The 25521-nt window shown below is 40.2% G+C and overlaps 1 protein-coding gene across 1 annotated transcript; it reads left to right on the plus strand.

The window, feature by feature from the left end:
• PPID (peptidylprolyl isomerase D) lies at nt 1-25309 on the plus strand. Its single transcript, XM_054031146.1, has 10 exons — nt 1-112; nt 4716-4856; nt 6553-6659; nt 10197-10385; nt 11713-11835; nt 13461-13567; nt 21217-21358; nt 24139-24225; nt 24306-24348; nt 25043-25309. The coding sequence occupies exons 1-10, from the start codon at nt 46-48 to the stop codon at nt 25129-25131; spliced, it is 1095 nt and encodes a 364-aa protein (XP_053887121.1). The 5' UTR covers nt 1-45; the 3' UTR covers nt 25132-25309.
• Nucleotides 25310-25521: the final 212 nt, after the last annotated feature.

Below are 25521 nucleotides of genomic sequence, written 5' to 3' on the forward strand. Positions count from 1 at the left end.
GCCGGGCGGGGAGGAGCGACCAGCCTAGCCGCCGGTAGCTGCAGTATGGCGCCCCCGTCCCCGGTCGCCAATCCCAGGGTCTTCTTCGATGTGGACATCGGAGGCGAACGCGGTGTGTGAGGAAATGGAAGGTCCCCGGGCAGGGGGGGCGCGAGAGGGACCGTTCCCGGGAGGGGCGGCGATGGAACGCTGCCGCGGAGAACGGGCGCGAGAGCCCGGGGAAGGAGCGTTGGCGGCCGCAAGGGCGTAAGGTTCTCGGCGGGCAGCTCCACTACAACCCCGCGGGGCGAGTCCGTGCAGCGCGCCGCGGCTGTCGCTCCCCAGCCCCCTCCCCCGGAGGGCGGGGTAGAAAAGGGGCAGCAGCAGCCACGGTTTCTGCGCGCCTTGCTCGGGGCCCCGGGTGGCTCTTGTGCAGCCCCCGCCCCAAACTGCTTTGTGTTTGTAGCGCGTCGGACTGGGAGTCCCGGTAGGGGGAGCGGAGGGGGCTGGTCCCGCGAGCCTGGCGGGGGCTTCTGTCGGGAGCCCCCCTCTCATCCGAGAAGGGATTTGTGGCTGTCACGGCACAGCCTGCCTGCTGGCATCGCGGGGTCTGCGTGCACTTGCCCCGCCCTGTGCAGGCCCTGAGCGCTCCCAGCCCAGCCCTCTGTCGGGGCCTGCGTGTGGTGCGCAGGGGCGACACTGCTCCTGGGACAGCCCTGAGAGCCCTATCTGGGGACATGTCTACACTACAGTCCTAAGTAAGGAACATAGGTTGACTTACAGCCGCTGCAGTAATTATTGTGGTGGCTGGTGGCCCCGTTACTCTCCTTTTGTCCTTGATGTGCGGCCTCACCAGGAGTACTTCCAGTGACTGAAGCGGAGCGGTGGGGAATGGGGGGGCTGAGAGCCAGCTACCCGCATGGAGCCCAGCTGCTACCCCTCCGCCCCCCAGGGGCTTCTCACCTTCAGGTGCCTAGCTTAGAGCTGAGACCCAGCAGCAGCCCAGCTGGGGAGCCAGGAGCCTGCTTTCTTGTCAGTTTCAGGGCTCCCAGAACCCTGAATTGGACAAGACAGCCAATGCAAGGAATGCAGTGTCTCTACACAGATGCTGTGCATACCAACCTAAGCCTCTTGTGGAGGTGTTGGTTTAGTTGCTGTAGTAGGGCACTTACATCAGGGGGGAGGAAGCCTGTAGTGTAGACACTGACATAGTTAGGCCAGCATAAGCTGCCTATGTTGACCTAACTCGATAGTGTAGACCAAGTCTGGGCCACACAGGCAGCTAACCAGCATTTGTGTTCTATACAGCTCGGAGTCAACCACATTGAGTCCAGCAGCTTGCCAGCCATGATCACAGACTGCTCTTCTCTATACCAGACTTGGCTGATGTGACCTCTCCCCCACACCTCCAGTCCTGAACTTTCCCAAACCCTGGTGCTCTGCAACATTGAGAGGAATACAACTATCTGTTTGCTCCTTTAAAGAGACAAATCGCAACAGCTTGCCATGTTCACTGGTGTTAACATTCACTTTAATTTAAACACGTGCTGTTGGTTTAGATTAACAGTAAAAGCATGTTTATTAACAGAAGAAGATAGGCTTTTAAGTGAGTTCAAGAATAAAAGTTAGAAATGGTTACAAACAAAAGTGAAAACACACATCTAAAAGTCTAAAACATAATTTAGCAAGGTACAGGCTTTGTTCAAGCAGGTACCTCATCTATAGCGAGTTTCTAGAGACTTCAGAGCCCACCTTGGTTGAAGGACCTCTCTTTCCAAGCTTCCAAGAGCTCTGCTCCCATGTGTCTATCTAATGATGGACACAAAGATGGTTTCGGTTCTTGCTTATATCTTCCAGAGTTAAATAACTTTGTTTCAAGAGATCTCCTGACCGTTTTTTTTTTTCTGTTCTATGATCTTCCCATTTCATTGCTGATATCTGTGTAAATAGGGCTTCCATTGTTTGGATTCTTTCATACTTAATTTACATAGGAGACAGGTAAATAGCTTCCTTCTCTCCTCTCTGGGATAGAACCTGTCTCCGTTTGTTCACAGATATCAAAGCATAATATCATTAAGTATCCACACTCCCTCATATAATGTTAATACATACATTTCACGGTGATATTAATCAGCAGAGTGTCATTAGCTTTCAGAAAAGACCTCACTCTAAATACTCTTATAATACAGTCATATTGTGTATAATCAGCTCATTCACTTGAGATTCAGACTCCCTGTCTTTATAGACCAGTAAACCTTTGAAATGGATTCTTCTGAGGGTATGAAGGTTACCCCTCAAAGTAAAGTTTATTCAAGCTGTGAGGAAAACTGCATGACATCTGGTGGTGAAGGAAGCTCCATACTCTTTCTTCCCATGCTGGTGTCTACTAAAATGCAAATTGCTCTCTTTCCTACAATCTTGCTACCCATCCCCACCCCTTGTTAATTTGATGACCCTATTTATTGTTTGGGTAATGGGTAAACCCCATTCCTTTGTTTAGGATAAACCTATTTTAAAATCTCCCCCAAAGTGCCTGATAAACACACTTCAATCATAACTCCAGCATATATGCATAACTCTTAATACACACCGTGTACATCATGCAAGAATATTAATGATCAGTGAGTTAACTTTCAAATGATACCTCACTAGGCATATTTTGTACAAAGATTATAATAGTGTATACAATGTGAATAGAGAGAGGGGTGCTTAGGGCTACATCATCAGAACCCAGAGAAACAGACCCATGCACCAGGCTTCACAGGCTGACGATGAATTTGGGCATAACATGGGAGAGCAAATTATTGGGGATTTACCACCATAATAGGAGTCCTTGCTATGGCAATAAAGACACACAGTGTCTGCTACCCTAAAGAGTTCACAGTGTGCAGACCTGACTCCACAAACACTAATCGAAAGGCACAAGGTGCTATGTGAATGTCACACTTAAATCAGGGGCTGGCTGAAATACCACCCAGTCTGGGTCATATACTGTAGCACACACGATTGTTTTGACTTTGGATATGTGTCCCAGAGGGACTATTAGTGTCAACGTGCCATGTTCCATCTTGTTTAGAGTGATCCTCTCAGCTGGATAAAGTCTAGTAGCCCCTGATTCAAAACTTCATGTCACTTTATTGACTTTTTTTTTTTTTAAAGTGCCATGGCATAGTCATAGCGAAACAGGACATAAGTTGGCTGCTGCTGCAAAAAAGGAAAGTTGCTGCTAGAGGGAGGAATAAGTGGTGGTAGCGGGGAATGATTCTTCATAGGTATTTTTGCCTCCAAATGCGTGTTAGTCGATGGCCTCTTGAGATCATGGGTTTCACTGAAGTAGAACTTTCAAAAGCTACCTCCAACTTGTGTAAAACACATCAACAAAACAAAACACACCAACAAACAAACAAACCAACAAACACAACAACAACAAAAAAACCAACCAACAAACAAACTACTCTTGGAAAATTTAGCTTTTCAAGATTTAGGTAAAGATAGACATTTCCATATTATCAGAATTTCATGTGTGATTTATTTAATGGTAATATTGAGAATAAAAAAGGTAAAAGTAAGCAATTCTTTAATAAATGCTAAAACCAACTTACTGAATTACAGTTTCAAACATTTTAATTTACTTTCACTCCCTTATTAGATTTACTGTTCATATATTTAGCTTTCATACACAAAATTATGTTAAGAATTGCCTTACTTGGAAGTTGTCTAATTGACTGTCAGATTGATGAGAAAACAGCAGCACCACTGACAGTTAACAGCTGCTTGGAGTGGAATCATTGTAAGAAGGCAGCTTTGTGAAATTAGATTAATGCTTTATGGATTTGTTACCAATTGAGGTTTCATTTTTAAGTAAAAACATTTGTAGCATCTAAGAGTAGATGTTTTTTAAAGGGAAACTGTAGTTCCATTCAGTGATTGTCCACATACATAAAAGTGGTATTGCTTATAAATTTATGTGGGATTGAAGTCTAAGTATGGAGATTAGGGCTGGTCAAAAAAATTCCATTTATACTATTTTTCAATGGAAAGAGGTTTGATTTTTTTTTTCCACAAAAAGTGTTCACTTTCTTTGGAAGATTTTGTTTAAAAAAATATGAATGGCTGAAAAACAACCCTGCATGGCCACCCAGGTTTTGAGCCAAAATATTTCGGTTTCGATATTTCAACAAAAGTAGTTATCTTCCATGGAAAATGACAATGAAAAAGAAAAAGCAGTTGAAATTTTCCATAGAGCAAAACTCTATTTCCCCAACCAGTTCTAACAAGAATACATGCTGCGCAAATGTGGTGCACTTTTAAGTCTATGCGAGTCCTGTGAGTAAATCCAAGGGCAGAATTTGACTCATATAATATATGTGTGGATTGTTTTCAAATAGTTTTTAGACACATCTGTCATTGTCTCCCCCTTAACCAGTTCCCCCTTAATCAGTTTTTCACTGACTGTATCTATGGCAACAAACATTGTAGCTGTAATTCACTAGCTCCACCCATGATAGCAGTAGGAGGGATATAGAAAATTGTATATTTTAAGAATTAAGTTAGTTGAATCAACAGTATTTAAGCCATTGTTAAATCATTAATTCCCCCCTGCCCTCCGCCCCTCTCCTACACTTACAGAACTGCCATATAAACATGTTTGTCTTGAGATGTTGGGCTCTTCCACGTGTTTTTTCAGGATTGGACTGAAATGTGTGTTCGTTCTCTTTCTCTCTTTCATATTCCAGTTGGTCGAATTGTCTTAGAATTGTTTGCAGATGTTGTGCCCAAAACTGCTGAAAATTTCCGTGCACTATGTACAGGAGAAAAAGGGATAGGGCCTACCACTGGAAAGCCTCTTCATTATAAAGGATGCCCTTTCCATAGAAGTAAGTTTGAATCATCTTTATTTTGTTGTTCTTTTTCCATTTTCTATTTAAGTTGCATAATGTTAACAGTTGACTTCAAGTATTTTGAAACCAGTTTGATTTCAATATTGGGGTGGTAGGGATGTGTGTGGATTTCTAACTGTGATCAATACTTAAGTTATGGGCTGATCTGGCTTTCATGGAACTCAGGGAGAGTTTTTTTGGACTTTTAATATTTAAATCCTTTTGAGTTAGCAATTCAGAAAGGAGAAAAGAAAACGCAGAGTCAAACTACAGTAGAAATATATTAAGTGATTTAGCATAACATATGGCCTTTCATTAGATATTTTGGTTTAATACAAGAGTTTTCCGTTTAGAAAAGTAATGGATTAGAGAATAGTAGAAATGCATTATTTATCCCTCTTTATTTTATCTTTCGTCTACCTTGACCATATTTTTGTAGAGAGTGCATCAATCGTTGGTAGTAGGCTTGCTCCAATGGCAGTAGTACAGCTGTGAGAGGCTTTCCACTGACTTCATTGGGCTTTGGGTAAGGTCCAGTATGAGCAAGGGATTTTCTTAGCTGCTGCTTACTAGTGTTTTTCTCCACAACAGCTGGTGGTGGAGGTTATTAGGAAGGACTGTCATTTGTGGACTGAATCCTGGTTTTGTGTGTACATGTTATGCTTTGCCAGAACATCCTGTAGTCTGTGCTGTAGGCTTCCTAATATGAAACTGCATTATAATAAATATAAAATCATTAGTTAATGTGAAAATAATTTTTTTATATCCCAGATTGCTCTGTTGTAATTGTGGAATTTTTTTCATATGTTGAGGAGATAGACTATTAAAGCTTTGAAAAATACATTTCTCTAAAACAATCATCATACTCCGGGACATAAGGTTTTTGAAATTATTAATACATTTTAGTTTTTAACTATCATCCAAAAATCTCAAAGTGCTTTATGAAAATGAGATAATAATTCTTTACTCATGTTACACATGGAGAAATTGGGGCTCAGGGAAGTCAAACAGTTCACCCAAAGTCACGTAATCAGTGACAATCTGGAATAGAAACTAGGCCTTCTGACACCCTGACCCCTGTTCTTTCACTTAGGTGATGCTGTTTGACATTTGCAGATATAAATGAATCATTTAATGAAATATTTTACTGAGAGTGATAAATAGGTTAAATGGTTTTCCAATTGAGGTGTGAGAGTCAAGTGTTGTTCAAAAAGCTGAAAATGGATACATTCGACGGAATCTGATAACTAAGAAGTATTGTTCACTTTTGTTTGGGTATAACTGACTCACCTGATTGTTTTGCTGATCATGATTCGCTCTCTGCATTACCCTCAAGATTACACTTCTGTTGTCCGTCCTTCTCTTGCATAAAATAATTGTAAAAATACATAGGCTATAGATGCAAGTTATCAAACCATGCTATATGCTAAGGATATATGGCTTATTTCTGGTATTGCACAATTATGTGCCCAGTGAGAAATTTGATTGAGTGTTAGCCATTTTGCTTTTGCTATATTAAGCCACAAGAAGGCATGAATTTCTGGTTGCAACTATGGGAATGTTTAGGGGATTCAAATAATAAAGGAATTAAGGCTCATGTTGAAGAAGTGGGGTTGGTCTTCACCTTGAATGTAATCCTGCTTAATACTCTTCCTGCTTTGACACCATGTCGTATGACTCATTTTCTACTTAGTTATTAAGAAATTCATGATCCAGGGTGGAGACTTCTCAAATCAAAATGGCACAGGTGGAGAAAGTATATATGGAGAAAAATTCGAAGATGAAAACTTTCATTATAAGGTAAAGTAGTTAAAAATGCTAAATGGAATCTGTTTTTGAAATTAGGGTGGTTTGGTTCTTATTATTCCAGTGGAATTTTAGTACGCTTATTATGATCTATGATGATGTCGGTCTATGAGGAGGTGAAAAAAGTAGTAGTAGTTTTATCTGTAAAATATTTCAGTTTTAGGGAACAGACTATCACTCCTACAAAACAAGGGCAGCAGCACTTTAAATAAATTTTATAATTTTAAAACATGAACAGAATGACATAATTAAATTGTGCATTGTGTACCTTGGCTGAAGGAGAGGAAATATTCCATGATAAAATTATTACATTGATTATCAGAGGAACTTTATTTCTGGAGCAAAGTTTCATATACAGTGTTTTAGAATTAAATAAATCCTATAGGTTTTGTCATCATATATTTGTGATTTAAAACAAGGGATTTCTCACACTTAATCTTGTAAATTCAGAAGGAGGATTCTGTGGCATCACATCTTTTTCCATTTTTTGGTAAATACTGGATTCATGTTGTCTTTGCAGAATCCAGCAGACGCAAAATTTGGGCAGGTTGGGAGAAAATATTTACTTCCATGCAAATATTTTCCATAACAGGAAAAGAAACATTAATAAAGGCCATCTTATATTCATGTTTTTGCACTCCTAAGTTTGTGTTAGTTGGAAAGTCTTGCTGTAAACAAAATTTGTGGTGTGTCGGTGTGGATTCCATTATAGGTGCACATGCAGCTCATGCATGCAAGATGGGATTTTATTGTAAATAGAAGTGTCCATGGGAGCCATGCTTGCACCCAGTGCCTTCTCGTGCTCCTGTGCGAGAACCAGGGCTTTGGAGCGGAGAATGGAGCAGTGGAGCTGCAGATTTTTGCCTGGAGCAGGGTCGGAGCACAGCTCCAAGCCCTGGTGAGAACATAAAGGGTAGAGTGACCATGACCCTCACTCAACTCCTTTTTACTGCCTGTGACAAAGAGATGGAAGCCAGCAAGTGTCTATCCCATTACTCCTGAGCTTCAAACTTTTTGGTGAAGAAAAAGAGAAGAAGAGACCCATCTACGCCTCCCCATACAGCAGGGCTCGGCACTCTGAACCTACTGTTCTGGTGGATTCCAAATCATCCAGGTTTAAACTCTTCTTGGCCTGTGACAGACTTATCTTGCTGGTCAAAGGACATAGTCAATATCTGTTCTGTTTGAGGGGAAAGTCGCATTCCCAATAAGTATATGTCGTGCTAATTTTTCTCCTCAAGGACTTGCAACTTGAGGGATGTACAGCTGAAACTGCACCTACTCAAGTAATTGATATATACCACCGTGGAGCCTACCATAGTTCCAAAGAATGGAAAGGTTCATCTTCAGCGAGAGCTCCATTGAGTAGACACCACTCCACAGCATCAAGCAGCGACAGGAAAGAAAACATAGTCAAAAACTGTGCCAGCCATATTGGCATTAGAGTCATCGACACAGGCACCAATAACTTTGTTGGCACTGGGGCTGGTTGACTCAGCACTGCCAAATAGAAGAGTTTCTCAATATGGGCAACCCAACACCAGCCTTTATACCAGAGATCCATGGTACTTACTGCACCTCAGATAAGCCAGTCTTTCACACAGCTCTTTTAAAATCCACCTTAGTGATTTCAACTTGTCGCCTGCTGATGCAATCATGCTCTGTCTTCTCTCACCCATGGTATCAGTTCCTTAAAGGGCTACTAGGCAATTCCCCACCAATCAGAGGATGTATTTGTGCCATTTGAGCATCTGTCAGTATTCTTCCCTATGTTACCTCACTCTGAAGATGATCTTCCTAGTCGCTATCACTTGAGCCAGAAAAGTGAGTGGTGCTTCAGGCTGAATCTCCCTATATAACATTCCATGGGGACAAGGTGGTACCAAAACCTCATCTGAAATTCATCCTTAAGGTAGTCTCAGAACTTCATCTGAATCAGTTCTATCAAGCTGCTTGTCGTCTTCCTGAAACCACGTTTGGCACCAGTTGAAAAGAAATTGCACATACTGGATATGTCCAGGACTTCGCTTTTTTCACTGACAGAACCAAAACACTCAGACATCCCTCTCCTGGTATGTTTCTGGTTAGAGCTATTCCAAAGGTCAAGCCATTTCATCAGAGATATTAAAATGGAATACACAGTGCATTTCTTTGTATTACCAGTCAGCTGTTTTATCTCTCCCACCAAACATCCAAACTCACTCCATCAGAACTCAAGTGACATCTTCTGCCTATTTCAGAAGTGTGCCAGTATCAGAGATTTACAAGGCAGCAGCATGGACCTTTGTCAAACACTGTGCTTTGAACTTAGCTACTAGGTCAGTTGCCACATTTGGGAGGACAGTCAATATTCTACTGAGGCAGCTGAAACTCCTCATTGCCACCATCCTGAAGGGATACTGCTTGCCAGCCACCTACTGTTGGATCCACACTGACACATACCTCAAGAAAAAAGAATTGGGTACTTACCCTACAGTAACTGTGGTTCTTTGAGGATGTTCTTTCGAGATCAGTGTGGATCCCATGACATGCTCTCCATTCCTGCTTTCCAGAGTCCTCATCTACCATGGGCTTCGAAGTGTGAGGGACTCGAGGGAGGGTTGCGGCTGTCCAACCCTTTTTACCCTCATACTGGAGCATGAGAATGCTATAAAAATCAGTCTTGCATACATGAATTGCACATGCACCTACTTTGAGATCCAGAGTGACTACGACTTCTTGAAGAAGCATGGCTTCTGTAGGGTAAGCAAGCATTCTTATGTCGCAAGTCTATATTTCCAATATACATGAAACTTTTTGGCTGTCATTTAGAAAAAAGTATTAAAGAGAAAAAATCTGGATGGTGAAGCAAAATAATCCATGTGCTTACTTACAAGGAGGCAAAAGAATTGTAGGGGGAAAGTGTGTGATTATACAGCAATAAGTTTTAAAGTATAAGGCCTCGGTCCTGCAAACAGCATGGAAGTAACTCAGTTCATGTGAATAGGTGCATTAAGGTTAATGAGACTACTCATGTAAGATAAGTAATGCACAAGTGTTTGCTGGATAGGGTTTAAGAAAGTATTTAACAATTTCCTCTTAATTGCATTATTACTGAATCAGTTACTGTATCTTGTTTTTTAAATGGGGCACAGAGAGCTGGTTTTAATGTCAGGAGATTGAATTAGGGAGCATCACATCAGGCACCCCTCAACTGATTTCTCCAGTTTTGGTGTTTAGATAACATGGAGTTGAATGATGCAGTTAAACAGCCAATGCAACATTTCTTGTTAACTGATTGGGTAGTGTCAAGTGCCAAATCACTAAGCTTGCTTGCAACCAACTATAGGAAATACAATAAAGACAACTGTCCTCTGATGTCAGAGAAGATGAAGCCAGTTGCAAATTATGTGTGGCCCTCAGGCCCCTTGCAGGTTATCAATGTGTGCTTCTTATTTGGGGTACACTGGCTTTCCTAGTAGTATATCGTAGTAACCTTGTAGAATAATCAGATCTTACTTATATTTGCTTTGATGGTGTTTTCTCATACAGCATGATCGGGCAGGGCTGCTGAGCATGGCAAATGCAGGACCCAATACAAATGGCTCTCAGTTCTTTATCACAACGGTGCCAACTCCTCACCTGGATGGGAAACATGTGGTGTTCGGCCAGGTGGTCAAAGGGATGGGTGTTGCTAAAATATTAGAAAATGTTGAAGTGAATGGAGAAAAACCTGCACAGGTAAGATCAGGACATCTCGGAGGACACTTGTTCCATTATATGGTGCCTTCTGTGAGAATTAATTTTAGTTGTGTTTTTCTGTATGATTCAAAATTGGTTTGCTTTGTTAGATCAAAACTAGAAAAAGTACAGCTTTTACTGAGCTTTGTCTTGCAGGACATGTAACATTTTCAGATTAGCTTTTATCTTCCATTGTAAAAATGATTTCCAGGCTAAAAGTCACAAGGTTGGTAAAGCCTTTTACTAATCCTAAATAAAATATTTAGATCAAAGAAAATATTAAAAACTGGAAAAGGGAGAAAGGTTACAGTATTTTATAGTTGTTAATTCTTAATACTCTACATGTGTAAAACTCTTACAAACATTAACTAGTAATCACTAATCAATTTTCACACCACCTTTGGAAATGAGGGAGGAAGATAATGTCTCTGCACCTTGGAGGTATGAGAAACTGAAACCTGTATAAATGAAGTTGTGACTTGCCAAAGGTTGCAGAAGGAGTTAGTGTTAGAGCTGAGTAGACATATGGAGTTCTTGGCTCCCATTCTGTGTTTAGGGGACCGGTGGGAGAGTGTGTGTGGGGGGGTAATGGTCTAACAGCATTGAGCAAACAGTATAATTAGTGCATTTAACACGGCTATGTTAGGGGACTGTGCCTCTTCGTCAAACATAAAATATGACCAATTATTTTTCATCATCTACATCCCCTCCATAATATCTGAAAATTTTCCCTTGTTGTTGGAAAGGAAAGCATTTATTTTGCTACCAACCTAAAAATACACATACTTTTCTTTTCATGTGTGGTAGCCTAGATGAGCAATGCAGTCATTCCTAGTGTAATGGCTTCTTGTGGTGTGATCCTGCTAGATTTTTACAAGCTAAGTGGTCTTAGGCTTAGTTGGTGCTTCCAAGAAACATAGAGCAGCAGCAGGAAGCGGTAGTGTGTGTGTGTCACCCTTTCACATATGACCTTGTCTTCTTCACTGCTATAATAGGTGGGTTTTTTTTACCTTGGTAACTAACATGCATGAGCTATCCTGAGGTAAAAACACAGTGAAAACTAGGCACTTTAGTTTTACTATGGGATAAATAGCCCTATGCTTCTTCCAGTGGTTGAACTTGATGAGTTTACCTTGCAGTAAAACTGAAAATGAAGCGGATGAGTTTCATAAGGATAGTTAGGAGCAGCTGAAGTAGGCCTCTGAAATCTGTAGTTTGGGAGTGACAGGAGAATACTTTCACTGATCTTTTGGAAATACACAAGAACTAAAGCTTTCCAATTAGTGAATGGCAACATTGTATATTGTACGCCTCCTGTTTTTTACAGTTGTGCATTATTGCAGAATGTGGAGAGCTGAAGGAAGGCGATAGCTGGGGAATTTCCCCAATGGATGGCTCTGGAGATACTCACCCAGATTTCCCTGAAGATTCAGATGTAGATTTAAAAGATGTAAGTGTTTTTTCTTTGAAGACAATTATTTTTCCTGCGCAATGACATTTACATAACCTCAGATATATGGTGATTGTTATCAGGTTCACCAGACTTCAGTTTATTTTTAAGAAGTCTGTTAGGGCAAGTTAGATGTAATGATGGGGAATTTTGTGATACTTTTTTAGCTGCTCTTTTTAATGCTAACTATGGTTTATTTTTTCCAGTGCACATAATGCTAAAAACAAAACCTTCCACTTAAATGTTTTTTTCTATTCTTCCTTTATTTCTGCTACTCGGTTCTTCATTGTGGTGCTGTAGTGACAAGTTTCCAGAGGCATAATTTATATGGGATTTCATAGTATTAATAGCATACTCTGGAAATTATTTAACAGTTTATTTAGTTGCTTTCCATAGTTAGAAAATCATCTCATTACCACACTTTTCATCCACAAAGCAATTTCTAGGCATGCCCTGTGTAGACAGACAACACTGCCACTGTATTTGGCAGGATAGGCAGTTATCTGCCACATGAATAGTTTTATTGGGTCAGTGCTGCAGTAGACTGAATGGAAATACTTTTTTGAAACTGAACTTTTAGAAGTCTAGATTTTGCTGGGAAATTGGAGTAGGCTGTTGCATGTCTGTGGCTGTGGTAAAGACAGTACTAATTGCAGTTTGTTAAATTACTGATAGAGACATTTGTTGACACTTGAAAGCCTTGTACCTTCTAAGTTGAAGCAGGAGTGATGGATTTAGAACAGACAGGCAGTTAACTATCAGCTTTACTTTATGGATCTAGAAGTGGTTTGAGGGAAGGACAGAAGTGTGTTAGTAGTTGATTGTTGGTTGGAGGGCCTATGCAGATCAAGTATCTGTGCCTTGAACTGTGGGAAACAAAAGACAAAATACTTTTGGGAATGAGAAGTTCTTGGTTATATACCTGCATCACTAACAAATCTCTCATTTTTTTTTATGGATACAGCCAAAGCTTCTGTTTACCTGATCCTGCATTAAGGAGGAATGAATGTTCATTCATGTAACTGCATTTAGGGGCAAACAATTAAATTAGTGATTGCGTGTTCTCTATTACTCTTAGGTTTCGTTCTCTTAAGGTCTGTCCCCCTGATCCTAGAGGATAGGTCCACTAATGGCTATTAGATGAGATGATCAGGGATGCAATCCCATGCCCTGGGTGTGCCTAAACCCTAATTGCTAGAAGCTGGGACTGGACAACAGGGGATTGATTGCTCAATAATTGCCCTGTTCTGTTCATTCCCTCTGAAGCATCTGGTGCTGGCCACTGTCAGACGACGGACCAGTGGTTCATCCAGCTCCATATCCTGACCCAGCATGGCCATTCTCATGTTCTTTCCCTCATGTACAACTCAATGGGAGTTTCATACCATTGATCAAGGAGAACGTGTTGTCCACATAATAGAGTATTGTAGCAGTTTGAATATGGTTTTCTTTCAAAACTTGGAATATTTGTGTGTTTTTGGTGCATTTTGGCAATCTTTGAAAGAGAGTAGACTTGGGATCCTACTGTTAAATATTAAGTTGTCCAAAGACTTGTTGCAGCTTGGTATAAATTACATAATTTAATACTTATATTTTATAGGATTTTTTTCTCGTCTTCTCAATAGGTTGACAAGATTGTGTCTATAGCAGAAGACATAAAGAATATAGGAAATACTTTCTTCAAATCACAGAACTGGGCAATGGCAACTAAAAAGTACATTAAGGGCTTAAGGTAAGGGTTACTGCTATTGTAAGTCAAACAGTTGCTTTTAATCCATGCTAACATTTCCATGAAATGTTAGCACATGGAAATTTTTAAAATAAACTTGTTTCCCCCCCACCCCCCATTTGTATTTGAAAATGAATGTGTGATTTTTAGTTGCTCATTTAAAAATGAGTACATGCTGCACAATGGGTCATCCATGCACACCTTGGACGTGTTTTGAAACACCAAGAGCAAGGTCAGAAAGAATTGCTTTATGTATTAACTGCTTATTAATTCCAGTCCTGCGCTCATTTTCACTTGGAAACACAAGGTTTTATTAGATACTTTTTTGCCTTTTAAAAATGTAAAATTTCATTTGGTTAGAAATCAGAAAAACTTTCAGTAAGAAACTTAGGGGACTGAATGGTTCAGGACATGTGACACCTTCCACCTCTAGGTCACTGGTATGAATTTTGTACAGATTTATGGTGACCAATAACCATTCTTGCTTGCTGTTCCAACAGTTATTCCCCCTCCCCCAGAGTCTCTGCAGTGTTTGCCAATGTCTCTCTACAACTTCAAATTTGGCCTTCACCTTCAAGACCCTGAACAGCTCTCTGCACTTGATTGCGTAGTCTCTATACTCCTTGTCATGCCTGTTGCTCTACTTACTTGGCATGCTCCTGCCTGTCTCTCTCAAGCAACTCTTCACCTTTTCTTTAATGCCATCCAAAGTTGTTTGGAATGTTGTCCTTGATCCTTGTGCCCAGGCAACCTTAGTCTCTTTCAAATCTTTCTGCTAGAGTGGCTTTCGGATGTCATTCCTACATTGATCTCTTCATCTGCATTCTTACTGATCATTGCTCACCAAACTTTGAATATAGTAACTTAAAATGCCACTGTCAAGTTAAATTAGTCTGACTTTTAACTTATTAAAGAGCTAAAATTAGAATAAGTAAAAGAGATAAGGATGAAAATCAAGTATTTTTTGGTGTGTATTTGATAGTACTGCATATAGTCAGATTTCACAGTAGTAGCTGTGTTAGTCTGTATCAGCAAAAACAACGAGGAGTCCTTGTGGCACCTTAGAGACTAACAAATTTATTTGGGTATAAGCTTTTGTGGGCTAAAACCCACTTCATCAGATGCATGGAATGGAAAATACAGTAGGCAGGTATAAAAACACAGCACATTATACTTGCCTAGTGTATTTTCCACTCCATGCATCTGATGAAGTGGGTTTTAGCCCACGAAAGCTTATACCCAAATAAATTTGTTAGTCTCTAAGGTGCCACAAGGACTCCTCGTTGTTTTTGCATATAGTCAGTTTCACTACAGTCTCATTTTCTCCCTTTCTGTATTGGTCTTTGACACAACAGGGAAGATATTTTTTAAAAATAAGACATGATTGTAAAACTAAAAACACTGGCAGAGGCACTCAGCAGCATGTGTAGTGCTGAAAATTACTTAACTCACCTTTTGAAATTGACTCGATATCAAGCAGTTGATGTTTTTCTATAATTAAAAAAATCCTAGCACTAAAAACAGCATTTAGAATCTAAAATGTTAAGTTTGGATACAAAACAAAAACCTTCAGTCTTTTACTGTTCTCTTCATCCTTCCCTGCCCTCTCCTCCCTGCCTTTATTTCTTAACTTGTCTGTTATGTCTAATAGCTGAAAACTAGTTGGAGCTGGAACCCACTAATTTGTATTTGAAATACCATGCACACCAGATAGTAGGTGTCTGTGGTAACTGTGTCACAGTTTCAAGGCTAAATGCACCTTTGACTCCTTCCCCCTCCAATCCTCTACCCCTCAGGTGTGGCTGGCCCGCTGTCTCCATCTGCGTGATCAGATACACCAAACCTGAGTGGCATTGTCACCCCTTATGCTATGTTGCAAAGCCCAAAGCAGGGAACCAGTCCCGATCCCACAGGACAGGTGGGCTTGCTTTCCAGCCCTGCCCCCTCAACAGAGCTCCCCACTACCCTCTTTCTGTGACTTACCTATTTTTACCTGCATCCCTGCCATGAAACTTATGAAAAATGTCCATGACATAATCATAACCCTAGACATCAGTAAAATTGGTACATTTTAAATCGACAGGAGAGGTCACTTGAGCTAATGGAGTCGATAGCAGCCATAGGCTGTCATTCTGTGAACCAGTCACTGGGGGAGGATGAGACGCATTTTGCCAGAGGTTTTCACAGATATTTGCTGACAACAGAGGAATGTTGAGGCTCAGGAATCTTGGGTTCCATTCCAGGTTCCTGAGAGGGGTGTGTTTTAGTGGGCAGACCCTGCTGCCCATTCCCTCCAGCCAGTCTGTGTCCCAGTCCCATCTCCTCCCTCAGCTTCTCATCCGAGTACCATCTCTTCTCTCCCAACCCATTTCTTTGCCCTAGACCCAGTCTTCTCTCCTAACCACTCCCAGTCAACATCCCCCAGGCTCCCTCTCAAGGCTCCTCACCTCAGTTTCCTCCCATCCTTCTGACTCCTCATCCTAGTCTTCCCACCCTGACTCAGGCTTCTTGCCCTCCCAGTCTCCCTGTTCATGTGATCTTCATCAGTCTGTCTTCCACCTGTCCCACTCTCCCTGCTTAAGCATGTCATCCAAGTCTCCCCATACATCCTTCTTACCCAGCCAGATCCAGTCTTTTCCCTACCCCCAGATCTTTTCCTTCTTGCATTCCTCTGCCCTGAGTTAGGTTGCATACTTCATCTCTATGCCTGGTCCACCACAGAAGGAGCCTGGAGAGACTGTCTCTCTGTTCACAGTTCTAGTGCCTGTTGCCACAGCGGTCCATAGCAGCCAGGAGCAGCAATCACGAAAGGAAGGTCCAATTCAGCTGGTGCCCTGGATTGAAGCATGCTTAGTACAGATACAATTTTCAGAGAATGTAGCTGTAAAAATTCTTATTTAAAATCTCTACTGACCATATATGAATTGAGATTTTCAGAGTTTCATAGCTTGGCCACATTTGAATGAATTTTCATGCAAAGGCAAAAAGCATGGCCTTGACACCTGGGAGACTTATTTCCCTCTTTCCCCAAGCCAAATTTCAAGTCTGCTCTAAAGCATTAGAGGTGCTAGAGCTATTCAGCAAAACAGTTGCAAGAATTTTGACATGGACAAAACTGTACTTTAATCTCATTTTCAGAAATAGTTGAACCTTCTCTGCAGAAACTACAAAAAAATTCAGCCTGAGGCAGACACCTGGCATGGAAAATTTCAGCCCAGTTGAAGTTTACAAAGTATAAACAGTGGAAAACTGCTCTTATTCTGAGAACTATTGGGCAATCGGAACTATACATGGTGCTACCAACTCCATCTATCTTCACTTCCTGTCCTGAAACATTTGTGTGTTTTCGCTGGAAAATAGCGATTAGTTGAAATTAACATGTTCCATAGGAATGTTTTCGTTTCACTGACACTTTAAAACAGAACCCAGTCAGGTTTCCTGTGAAAAACCTGTCATGTTTTCTGCCCGCTTTCCTGCCCACCTCTCTTGCACCTTGGCACCCACCAAGGCTGCTCTTTGGTAGCAGTCCTGCGGAACTAGTAGAGCTGGGATTTGCAGGCTCCAGCGCTCCCCACCCTGTAGGCTGCTTGTAAGCCCCGTCTTCCAGGCTCCCTAGTAATTTCACCATTCCTCTTGCTGTCAGCAACATTTTTTTTAACTTTGAATGTTTTCAAAAATTCAGAATTTTTTATACGAGGGAAAGTCTTTATTGCGGTCAGCTATAGTTCCAGATGCAAAATTGGATTAATTAGTACTACAAAGATGTACATGAATATACAGTCATTTTGTTTACTAATTTTGGTATTAATTGGTTACTTCCTTGATATCTTTACATGTGTAGGCATTTAGGAAGTTGTTCATAAATAAGAACTTCAGGATTGGCTGTCAGAATAGTGTCAATTTTGTCTGAAAACTTTACATGGATTAGAGTTCTTCTGTCAGACCACCTGTTTCCTCGTGTAGTGCTGCAGAAACCAAGATGAGGCATTCTAATTAAATATTCCGAGATTTGAATATTGTCAGGGGCTTAACTGTTGGCATAGGAACATAGCTTCCATACTGGATCAGACCGTGGTATGTCTTGCCCAGTACCTTGACAGTGACCCCTACCAGAGCTTTGGTGGGAGTATACAGAACAGGGCAATTATGGAGCGATCTACCCCTGACGTCCACTCACAGCTTCTTGGTAGTCAGAGGTTTTGGGTTGTCCCGAGCATAGAGTTGTGTCCCTGATCATTTTGGCTAATAGCCATCAATGGACTTATCCTCCATGAATGTATCCAGTTCTTATTTTAATCCAGTTATGCTTTTGGGCATCACAACATCCCATGATAATGAGTTCCATGATTTAATTGTGCGTTGTGTGAAATGTACTTCCGCATTTGTATTAAAACTGTTGCCTATTAATTTCATTGGGTGACCCATTTTCTGTATTGTAAGAAAGGGTAAATAACACTTCCTTATTCATACTTTCCATGATTTTATAGACTTCTCTCTTATCTCCTTTAGTTGTCTCTCTTGTAAGGTGAACAGTCCTAATCTTTTTTGGTCTCTACATACCCTTGATCATTTTTGTTGCCCTTCCCTGAACCTTGTCAATTCCACTATTTTTTTTGCTTTGACATGGGATGACCAGGACTGGACACAGCATTCATGGTGTGGGTGCACCCTGGATTTATATGGTGGCATTGTGATATTTTCTGTCTTATTTTCTATCCTTTTCCTAATAGTTCTTAATATACTGTTAGCCTTTTTGACTCTGGCTGTGTATTGAGTGGAAGTTTTCAGAGAACTATCCACAGTGACTCCAAGATCTTTCTTGGGTGGTAACAGCTAATTTAGAACCCATTGTATATGAATAGTTGGGATTATTTTTTTCAATGTGTATTACTTTGCATTTATCAGAGTTGAATTTCATCTGCCATTTTGTTTCCCAGTCACCCAGTTTTATGAGATCTCTCTAGCTCCTTGCAGTCTACTTTGGACATAACTATCTTGAATAATTTTGTATCATCCTTACACTTTTGCCACTTCATTGTTCACCCCTCTTTTCTAGATCATTAATGAATATGTTGAAGAGAACAGGTCCCAGTACAGATCCTTTGGGAAGCCCCACTGTTCACCTCTCCATTGTGAAAACTGACCACTTATTCCCTCTCTTTCAACCAGTTACTGATCCATGAGAACATGGCCCTCTTATCCCATGGCTTCTTAATTTCCTTAAGAGCCTTTGGTGAGGGATATCGTCAAATGCTTTCTGAAAAGCAAGTACACTATTGACTGGATCAACCTTATCCATGTTTGTTGACTCCCTCCAAGAATTCTAATAGATTGAGGCAGGATTTCCCTTTATAAAAGCCATGTTGGCTCTTTCCTAACAAACTATGTTTATGTGTGTCTGATAATTCTGTTCTTTACTATATTTCTTTTATCTGCTACTGAATTTAGGCTCATCAACCTGTAATTACCAGGATTGCCTCTGGAGCCCTTTTTAAAAAGTGGTGTTACATGAGCTACTACCTTCCAGTCATCTGGTACAGAGGCTGATTTCAAGATAGGTGACATAGTATAGTTAGTAGTTCTGCACATTCATGTTTGAGTTCCTTTAGAACTCTTCAGGGAATACTGTCTCTTCCAGGTGACTTATTCCTGTTAATCAATTTGTTCGAAAACCTCTTTTATTGACATCAATTTGGGGCAGAGCATTCAACTGCAGAATTAATTTCCTTCCCCCTGTCCAGCAGGCTGTTTTTTTTAGTGTTTTATATAGCATCCATTGTTGCAGTATTCAAATATTTCATAACTAAATGGGATCTGCTTAGCTAAGTCCCTAATGAATTTCAGTGATCTCTGTCTCTTCTCTTCTTTGATTACAGGAAGCTCTGACTGAATTGAGCATATGTGAAATCTTTTTTTTTTTTTTTTTTTGTCAATCTTGTGCTGATGGAAACACTGTTCCAAAGAGGAAGGTCTTAGAATGTGCATCTTAGAAACAGATGAATTGTGGAGTAATCAGATTTCTTCTGTATGATCGTTTTGTTGCCAGGCTGACTTCCTTACCTCATCTGATTATGCTTCCACCTTGCCTTTGTCAGCTGTATTATCCCAGAAGATCTCAACTATCTTTAGGGTTCATGCATAGAGATGAAGTCACTGATGTAGTTGAGTCCTGACCCATGTTGACTTTGAAGTTCAGAAACAGAGCCTTGAACTGGCTATGACAAGTGTTGCAACTGCATGCAGTATCTTTGGGAAACATATTGTATTAGGCTCATGTATAACTGTGGGCCAGGGTTTGTATGTATGATTGTGTTTTACTCCAAGAAGGAGGTTACCACAGCTCTTCAGGAACTAAAACAGTGGGGGTCATTAAGGAGAATCACTCAAGTTGTAATCACCTCCAGAGAGGTACTACATCCTTTGGAAGTTTGCATATTTTGATTCAAGTTGGGTTTCCAGAGTCTTGGAAGACAGGGCTTTTGGCATACAAAGGCTGTGTTTAACCTATTGCATGGCCTTCTTTCTGATCCAGCAAACGGACAGGATCATCTGTCCAAGGGAGGCCCTACAACCCTTGCAGAAGGGTTGGAAAGACAATGACTTACTAAGGCCCCATAAGACTGATGGGTGACCTCGGGTAAGGTTTTAGCATGCACATAAGCATTTTCACTGTCGTCTCTGTAATGCGTTTACCTTAAGAATAAATGTGCTTACTTCCAAAGAGCCATGTGGTAACTTGTAACTGCTGGCAAATACAATGTGCAGAGCCATTGGAGAGAAAACAATGGCCTTTAGGTAGTCTGGCTTGTTTACCCTGTACTGTGATATCCCAGGGAGCTGTGCAGCTTTAAAACCCCCGTCAGAAGGGAGTGAAACAAGGGTTCCTGCCCAGGGACTGGTGCTGGCTGGAGACTTGACTTGATTAGGAATTCCTGGAGTGGACCATGGAGCCGGGTGGGGGAGATGTAGGTGAAGTTTCTTCAAACTATGACACTAGCATCACAAGGAAATGGGAGTTATACCCCTCCTCTTTTCTCTCCACTAATTTTCCTACGGCAGTCTTGTTTGTTGGAGGTAAATGACTGCATTTTGCAATCTCTGCAGCTTATATTGTTTACCTGTACAGTCCCAAATACAAGAAGTTAAAATAATTCAGGTAGTGTAGCCAAATACTTGGAGAGCAGGAAGGGGCAATGTTGTGTAAAAGATGGTTATTTAAAATTGAGTGCTTTTTATTTTTAACAGCCAATTATAGGAAGCATGATAAGTTCAGTTTAATTCCTTTATATAACAATATAATGGAGATATCCCATCTCCTAGAACTGGAAGGGACCTTGAAAGGTCATAGAGTCCAGCCCCCTGCCTTCACTAGCAGGACCAAGTACTGATTTTGCCCCAGATCCCCAAGTGGCCCCCTCAAGGATTGAACTCACAACCCTGGGTTTAGCAGGCCAATGCTCAAACCACTGAGCTATCCCTCCCCCCAATGGGCATGGATGTTTAGAAATAGTAACCTAAGGTGGATAAGAGTACATGTGACTGGTAGTTCTTGCATACACTTTCAGCAAGATAGCAAAGGGCAGAAAAAAGTTAATGGTGCAAGTTACAGTATATACACTAATACATATAATATGTAAACTTGTTTTGTGCAGGTATGTGGAGGCTTCTAAAGCCATAGTGGAGGAGTCAGATACAGCAAAGTTGAATCCTGCTGCCTTGACCTGCCTTTTAAATATTGCTGCTTGTAAACTGAAGGTGTCAGACTGGCAGGGAGCTATTGAAAGTTGTTGTGAGGTAAGCTAAATTTCATCTTTTGATTAGCAGAAAGTGATTTGGAAAATGAAGATAACACTAAAAGCCTTCTTTCAAAATCAGGTTTGGAAAGGCTCATTTTCCTATAATAAATTAAAGGAAGATAGGCAAGTCTTTAGTGCAAACCAATTTTAATATACAAATTAACTCATTTTTGGCAGGCTGTTTACTTGTTCAGAAAAAATATTAGTGGAGTCACATCAATATTTCAGAATACAAGTTACTATTTATTGGAACTAAATGCAAGCTGTGCATTTCCTGGGAGCACTATTAATTTGTATAGAACAATAGATTACATTATCTTTCAGAAACAAGGAATCTTTTTATAGCTGTGTAGCATTCAGCAAGTTTTATCCTCTTTGAATCAGATTTCTAGTTTTATTTTACAGGTTAATTGTAATGAATGGATAACTTTGGCTAAATGGTAAAGAAAAGGCAGCAATTAAATGAAAAAGCAATATAGCAAATTGATGTAAATTGGAAACAAAGTACAGAACATTAGTAGAGAAAACTGAGGAATTCAAGGGTTAAGGACAAATAGGAGTTAAGTTTGAGGAACAAAAGAACACCTAGCAACAGTTATAAGCCCATAACTACACCTCTACCCCGATATAACACAAATTCAGATATAATGCGGTAAAGCAGCGCTCTGGGGGTGCGGGGCTGTGCACTCTGGTGGATCAAAGCAAGTTTGATATAACACGGTTTCACCTCTAACGCGGTAAGATTTTTTTTGGCTCCCGAGGACAGCGTTATGTCGAGGTAGAGGTGTATTTGGAGCTCATAAATTGATAATGATGAAAAAAGGCAGAAGTGTTCAGTAACTGTTACAAATTTGGAGAAAAAAGCATAATGATGTACTCCTCATATAAAGATGAAGTATTTTCCAGACCATTAATAATTGAGGGCGTTAGACAACTTTTAGTAGGTTATTTTTATTAGTTGGTCCAATAAGATATTACCTCCCCCACCTTTTCTCTAACATTATTGCAGATAAACACTTTGAAATCAGCAGACCCAGATAACTTGCACTCAAGTGCTGAAAGAGTCAGCTGAGGCAATCTCTGGTCAGCTGATCACTTTTGATAAATCTTGGATTGCTAGGGAAATTCCAGAAGATTGGAAGAATGCCAATATTTAAAGGAAAACACGATGAGCCTGGCTCATAGGTAAGCCAGCTTGCCTGACATCAGTCCTGCACAAAAGAATGGAAAAGCTGATAAAGGATTCAACTGATAATGAATTAAAGGATAAGAGTAGAATTAATGCCAGTCAGTATGGTTTTCTTGTCAAACAAATCTGATTTCATGTTTTGAGATTACGAATTTGGTTGATAAATTTAACTACATAAATGTAAAACTTTTGTAAGGCATTTGACTTAATACCCCATGACATTCTGATTAAAAAAATTAGCAATTTAAAAATCAGAGCAAACATTAAAAGGACTAAACTGTCTAGCTGACATCTCAAAGTAGCTGTCAATAGGGAATCATCATCAAATGAGGGAGTTTCTAGTGGGATTCCATATGGCGTGGTGACAAGCCTGGTGCTAGTCAATATTTCCATCAATGATCTGGAAGTTAATGTAAAATTGTTGCTGATTACAATTGCAGATGACACAGATTGGCAAAATGGTAAGTGATGAGGACAGGGTAGTCCTACAGAGCAATTTGGATTGCTTGTAAACTGTCCCCATTCAAAATTTAATATAGCCAAATGCAAAACTATGCATCAAGAAACAAAGAATGAGGGGCTGTATCCTGGAAAGGACTCTGGAACAGGTTTTCGGTGTTACAGGGGACAAATAATGCAGCAATGAACTCCCAGTATGATGCAGTGGCAAAAAACTAATGCAATCCTTTGATGTATAAACGGGAGCAGTAGGAGTAAAGAGATGGTTTTACTTCTGTATGTAGCATTGGTGAGACTGATACTGGAATATTTCACTCACTCGTGCAGTCCACATTTTTAAAAGGCATTGAAAAATTGGAGGGGGTGCAGAAGAGAGACATTAGAATGATTTGAGGATGAGAGTTTATCAAAATGATTGAGAGGTGATTTGATTAATGTACAAGTAGCTTCAGGGAGAGAAAATAGTGAGTACTCTAATCTAGCCAAGAAAGGCTGAAAGATTAAACCAGACAAATACAAATGAGAAATAAGGTCTAAATTTTTAATAGAAGATGATTAATCATTGGAACAAACTACCAAGGGAATTGGTGGATTCTCCATCCCTTGATGTCTTAAAAATAAAGACTGTATACCTTTCTGGAAGATACGGTTTAGCCAATCAAGTTATTAAACTCACTGCAGGGGTAACTGGGTTGAATTTAATGGCTTGAGTTATTCAGGAGAACAGACTGGATGATTTAATGGTCCTTTTTGTCCTTAAATATTCAATGAATCCATTATTTAAGTGGTTAGAAAATTTGCAGTTATCATACAAATCTATCCTTAATACCACCATCCCTGAATTTTTTGGGGTAGGAGGAGCTGCACCTGCTTTTGGGCTCACTCTGTAGACAGGGTATCAGCACTATTAATACACAATACAACAATGTGCAAGATAAACCCTTATGGTTATACTGCACTCTATTGATTAGATTGATGGTGCTTTCATTTATACAATTTGATGTGTTTTTAGGCAGTTTACCCTTAAGATAGATGGGTTGCCTAATTGTCTGTGTTTCAGTGCTCTTCATGTTAGCTGAAGGCTTTAGAGTACACTGATTAATACTAAATCACTTTTATTCATTTTGCAGGCACTTGCACTAGATCCAGCAAACACCAAAGCACTTTACAGGCGGGCTCAAGGCTGGCAGGGAATAAGAGATTTTGATCAGGCACTGGTAACTATTATTTTTGTGGCTGTTGTTTTTTAAAGGATCAATAAAGCATCTATTTATTTTTTTTGTATTTTTTATTGAAGGCTGATCTTAAGAAGGCTCAAGAGATAACACCTGAAGATAAAGGTAAATGTGAGGTAGCAATGTGGCATCTATTCTCTGTAAGAGTCTTTTACGTAGTTTTACGTTAGTTCTGCAAGAGATGAACTAACAGTGGACCGATAAGACTGAGGATTTTTCCTTTTGTGAGGTCTCTTTCTAAAAATTGACAAGTTTCAGATTTTCAGAATCCCCCCGTCTTCCTGTATGTGCACCTGCAGGGCATAGAATACAGAGGAATTCTGCTGCTGCTAACTTTTCTCCACTCACAAAAAGTGACAGCTTTCTGCCTTATCACTGTTTTTTATAGAGGGAGAGGCATTCATCTCCTTTGCTCAGACAGTTCTGCTTCAGCAAGAACTAATTGGGGTTTGCGCATTCTTTATCCCCCAAAAAAATCTGAAGTTGCTTTCTGGGCTGTTTCCATTTTCTGCTGCTTAACTGAATATTACTCTTTGGATCAGGAATTCTGTGTCATTACTGTTTCCTGCTTCCATTCCTGTGAGCTTATTTATCCTATTCTGCAACTGTATGGAAAAAACAGTTTGGGAAGATTTATTTCATTATTATGCAGCTTGATAACTACTCCCTGACTAGAATGCAGGCAGACACAGTTTAGCCTCTGTAAAGCATAAAATAGAGATGGATACTTGATATAGTGCTGTGGGACAACTATAGGGGAGGGAAAGCCATGTATTATGCTTTTGTTTTTTTTAAACAGCTATCCAAACTGAAGCACTCAAGGTGAAACAGAAGATAAAGGCCCAAAAAGAAAAGGAAAAAGCAGCTTATGCTAAAATGTTTGCTTGAGTGGAGGTTTTTCCTGTTAAAGTTTAAGCACTGAATGACTAACTTGTACAATAGGAGTGTTTACAGAGGTGGTAGAGGCAAGTGTTACTTCTGTTATCTGCCCCATACTGCAATCAGTTGATTATGTCCACTGTTTACTATTTAAATTGGGATTTCATAATAAAGGTAGAAGTTAAAATGTTGGTGTTCAAGTGTTTTTATAGCTAAAGTGACTCTCAGAAAACAAAGACACATACTTAACCATATTAGTGGTGATAATGCTTGTCCTTTTGCAGGGTAGATATTCTTAAAAGTTTACCAGAGCAACTTCAGTTTTAACACCCAGGAAGCAAGTTGAAGTACAGTATTCTCCCATTAATTCCTTCACTAGAGCAGTAAGTCAGACTTTCC

This window comes from Malaclemys terrapin, chromosome 5 (genome assembly GCF_027887155.1).
Source record: "Malaclemys terrapin pileata isolate rMalTer1 chromosome 5, rMalTer1.hap1, whole genome shotgun sequence".
NCBI lineage: Eukaryota > Metazoa > Chordata > Testudines > Emydidae > Malaclemys > Malaclemys terrapin.

Coding starts and splice junctions, on each gene's coding strand:
- PPID (XM_054031146.1), top strand. CDS start 46: ATGGCGCCCCCGTCCCCGGTCGCCAATCCCAGGGTCTTCTTCGATGTG. Junction 11,836..13,460: donor CAGATGTAGATTTAAAAGAT/GTAAGTGTTTTT, acceptor TCTTCTCAATAG/GTTGACAAGATTGTGTCTAT. Junction 24,349..25,042: donor GATAACACCTGAAGATAAAG/GTAAATGTGAGG, acceptor TTTTTTAAACAG/CTATCCAAACTGAAGCACTC.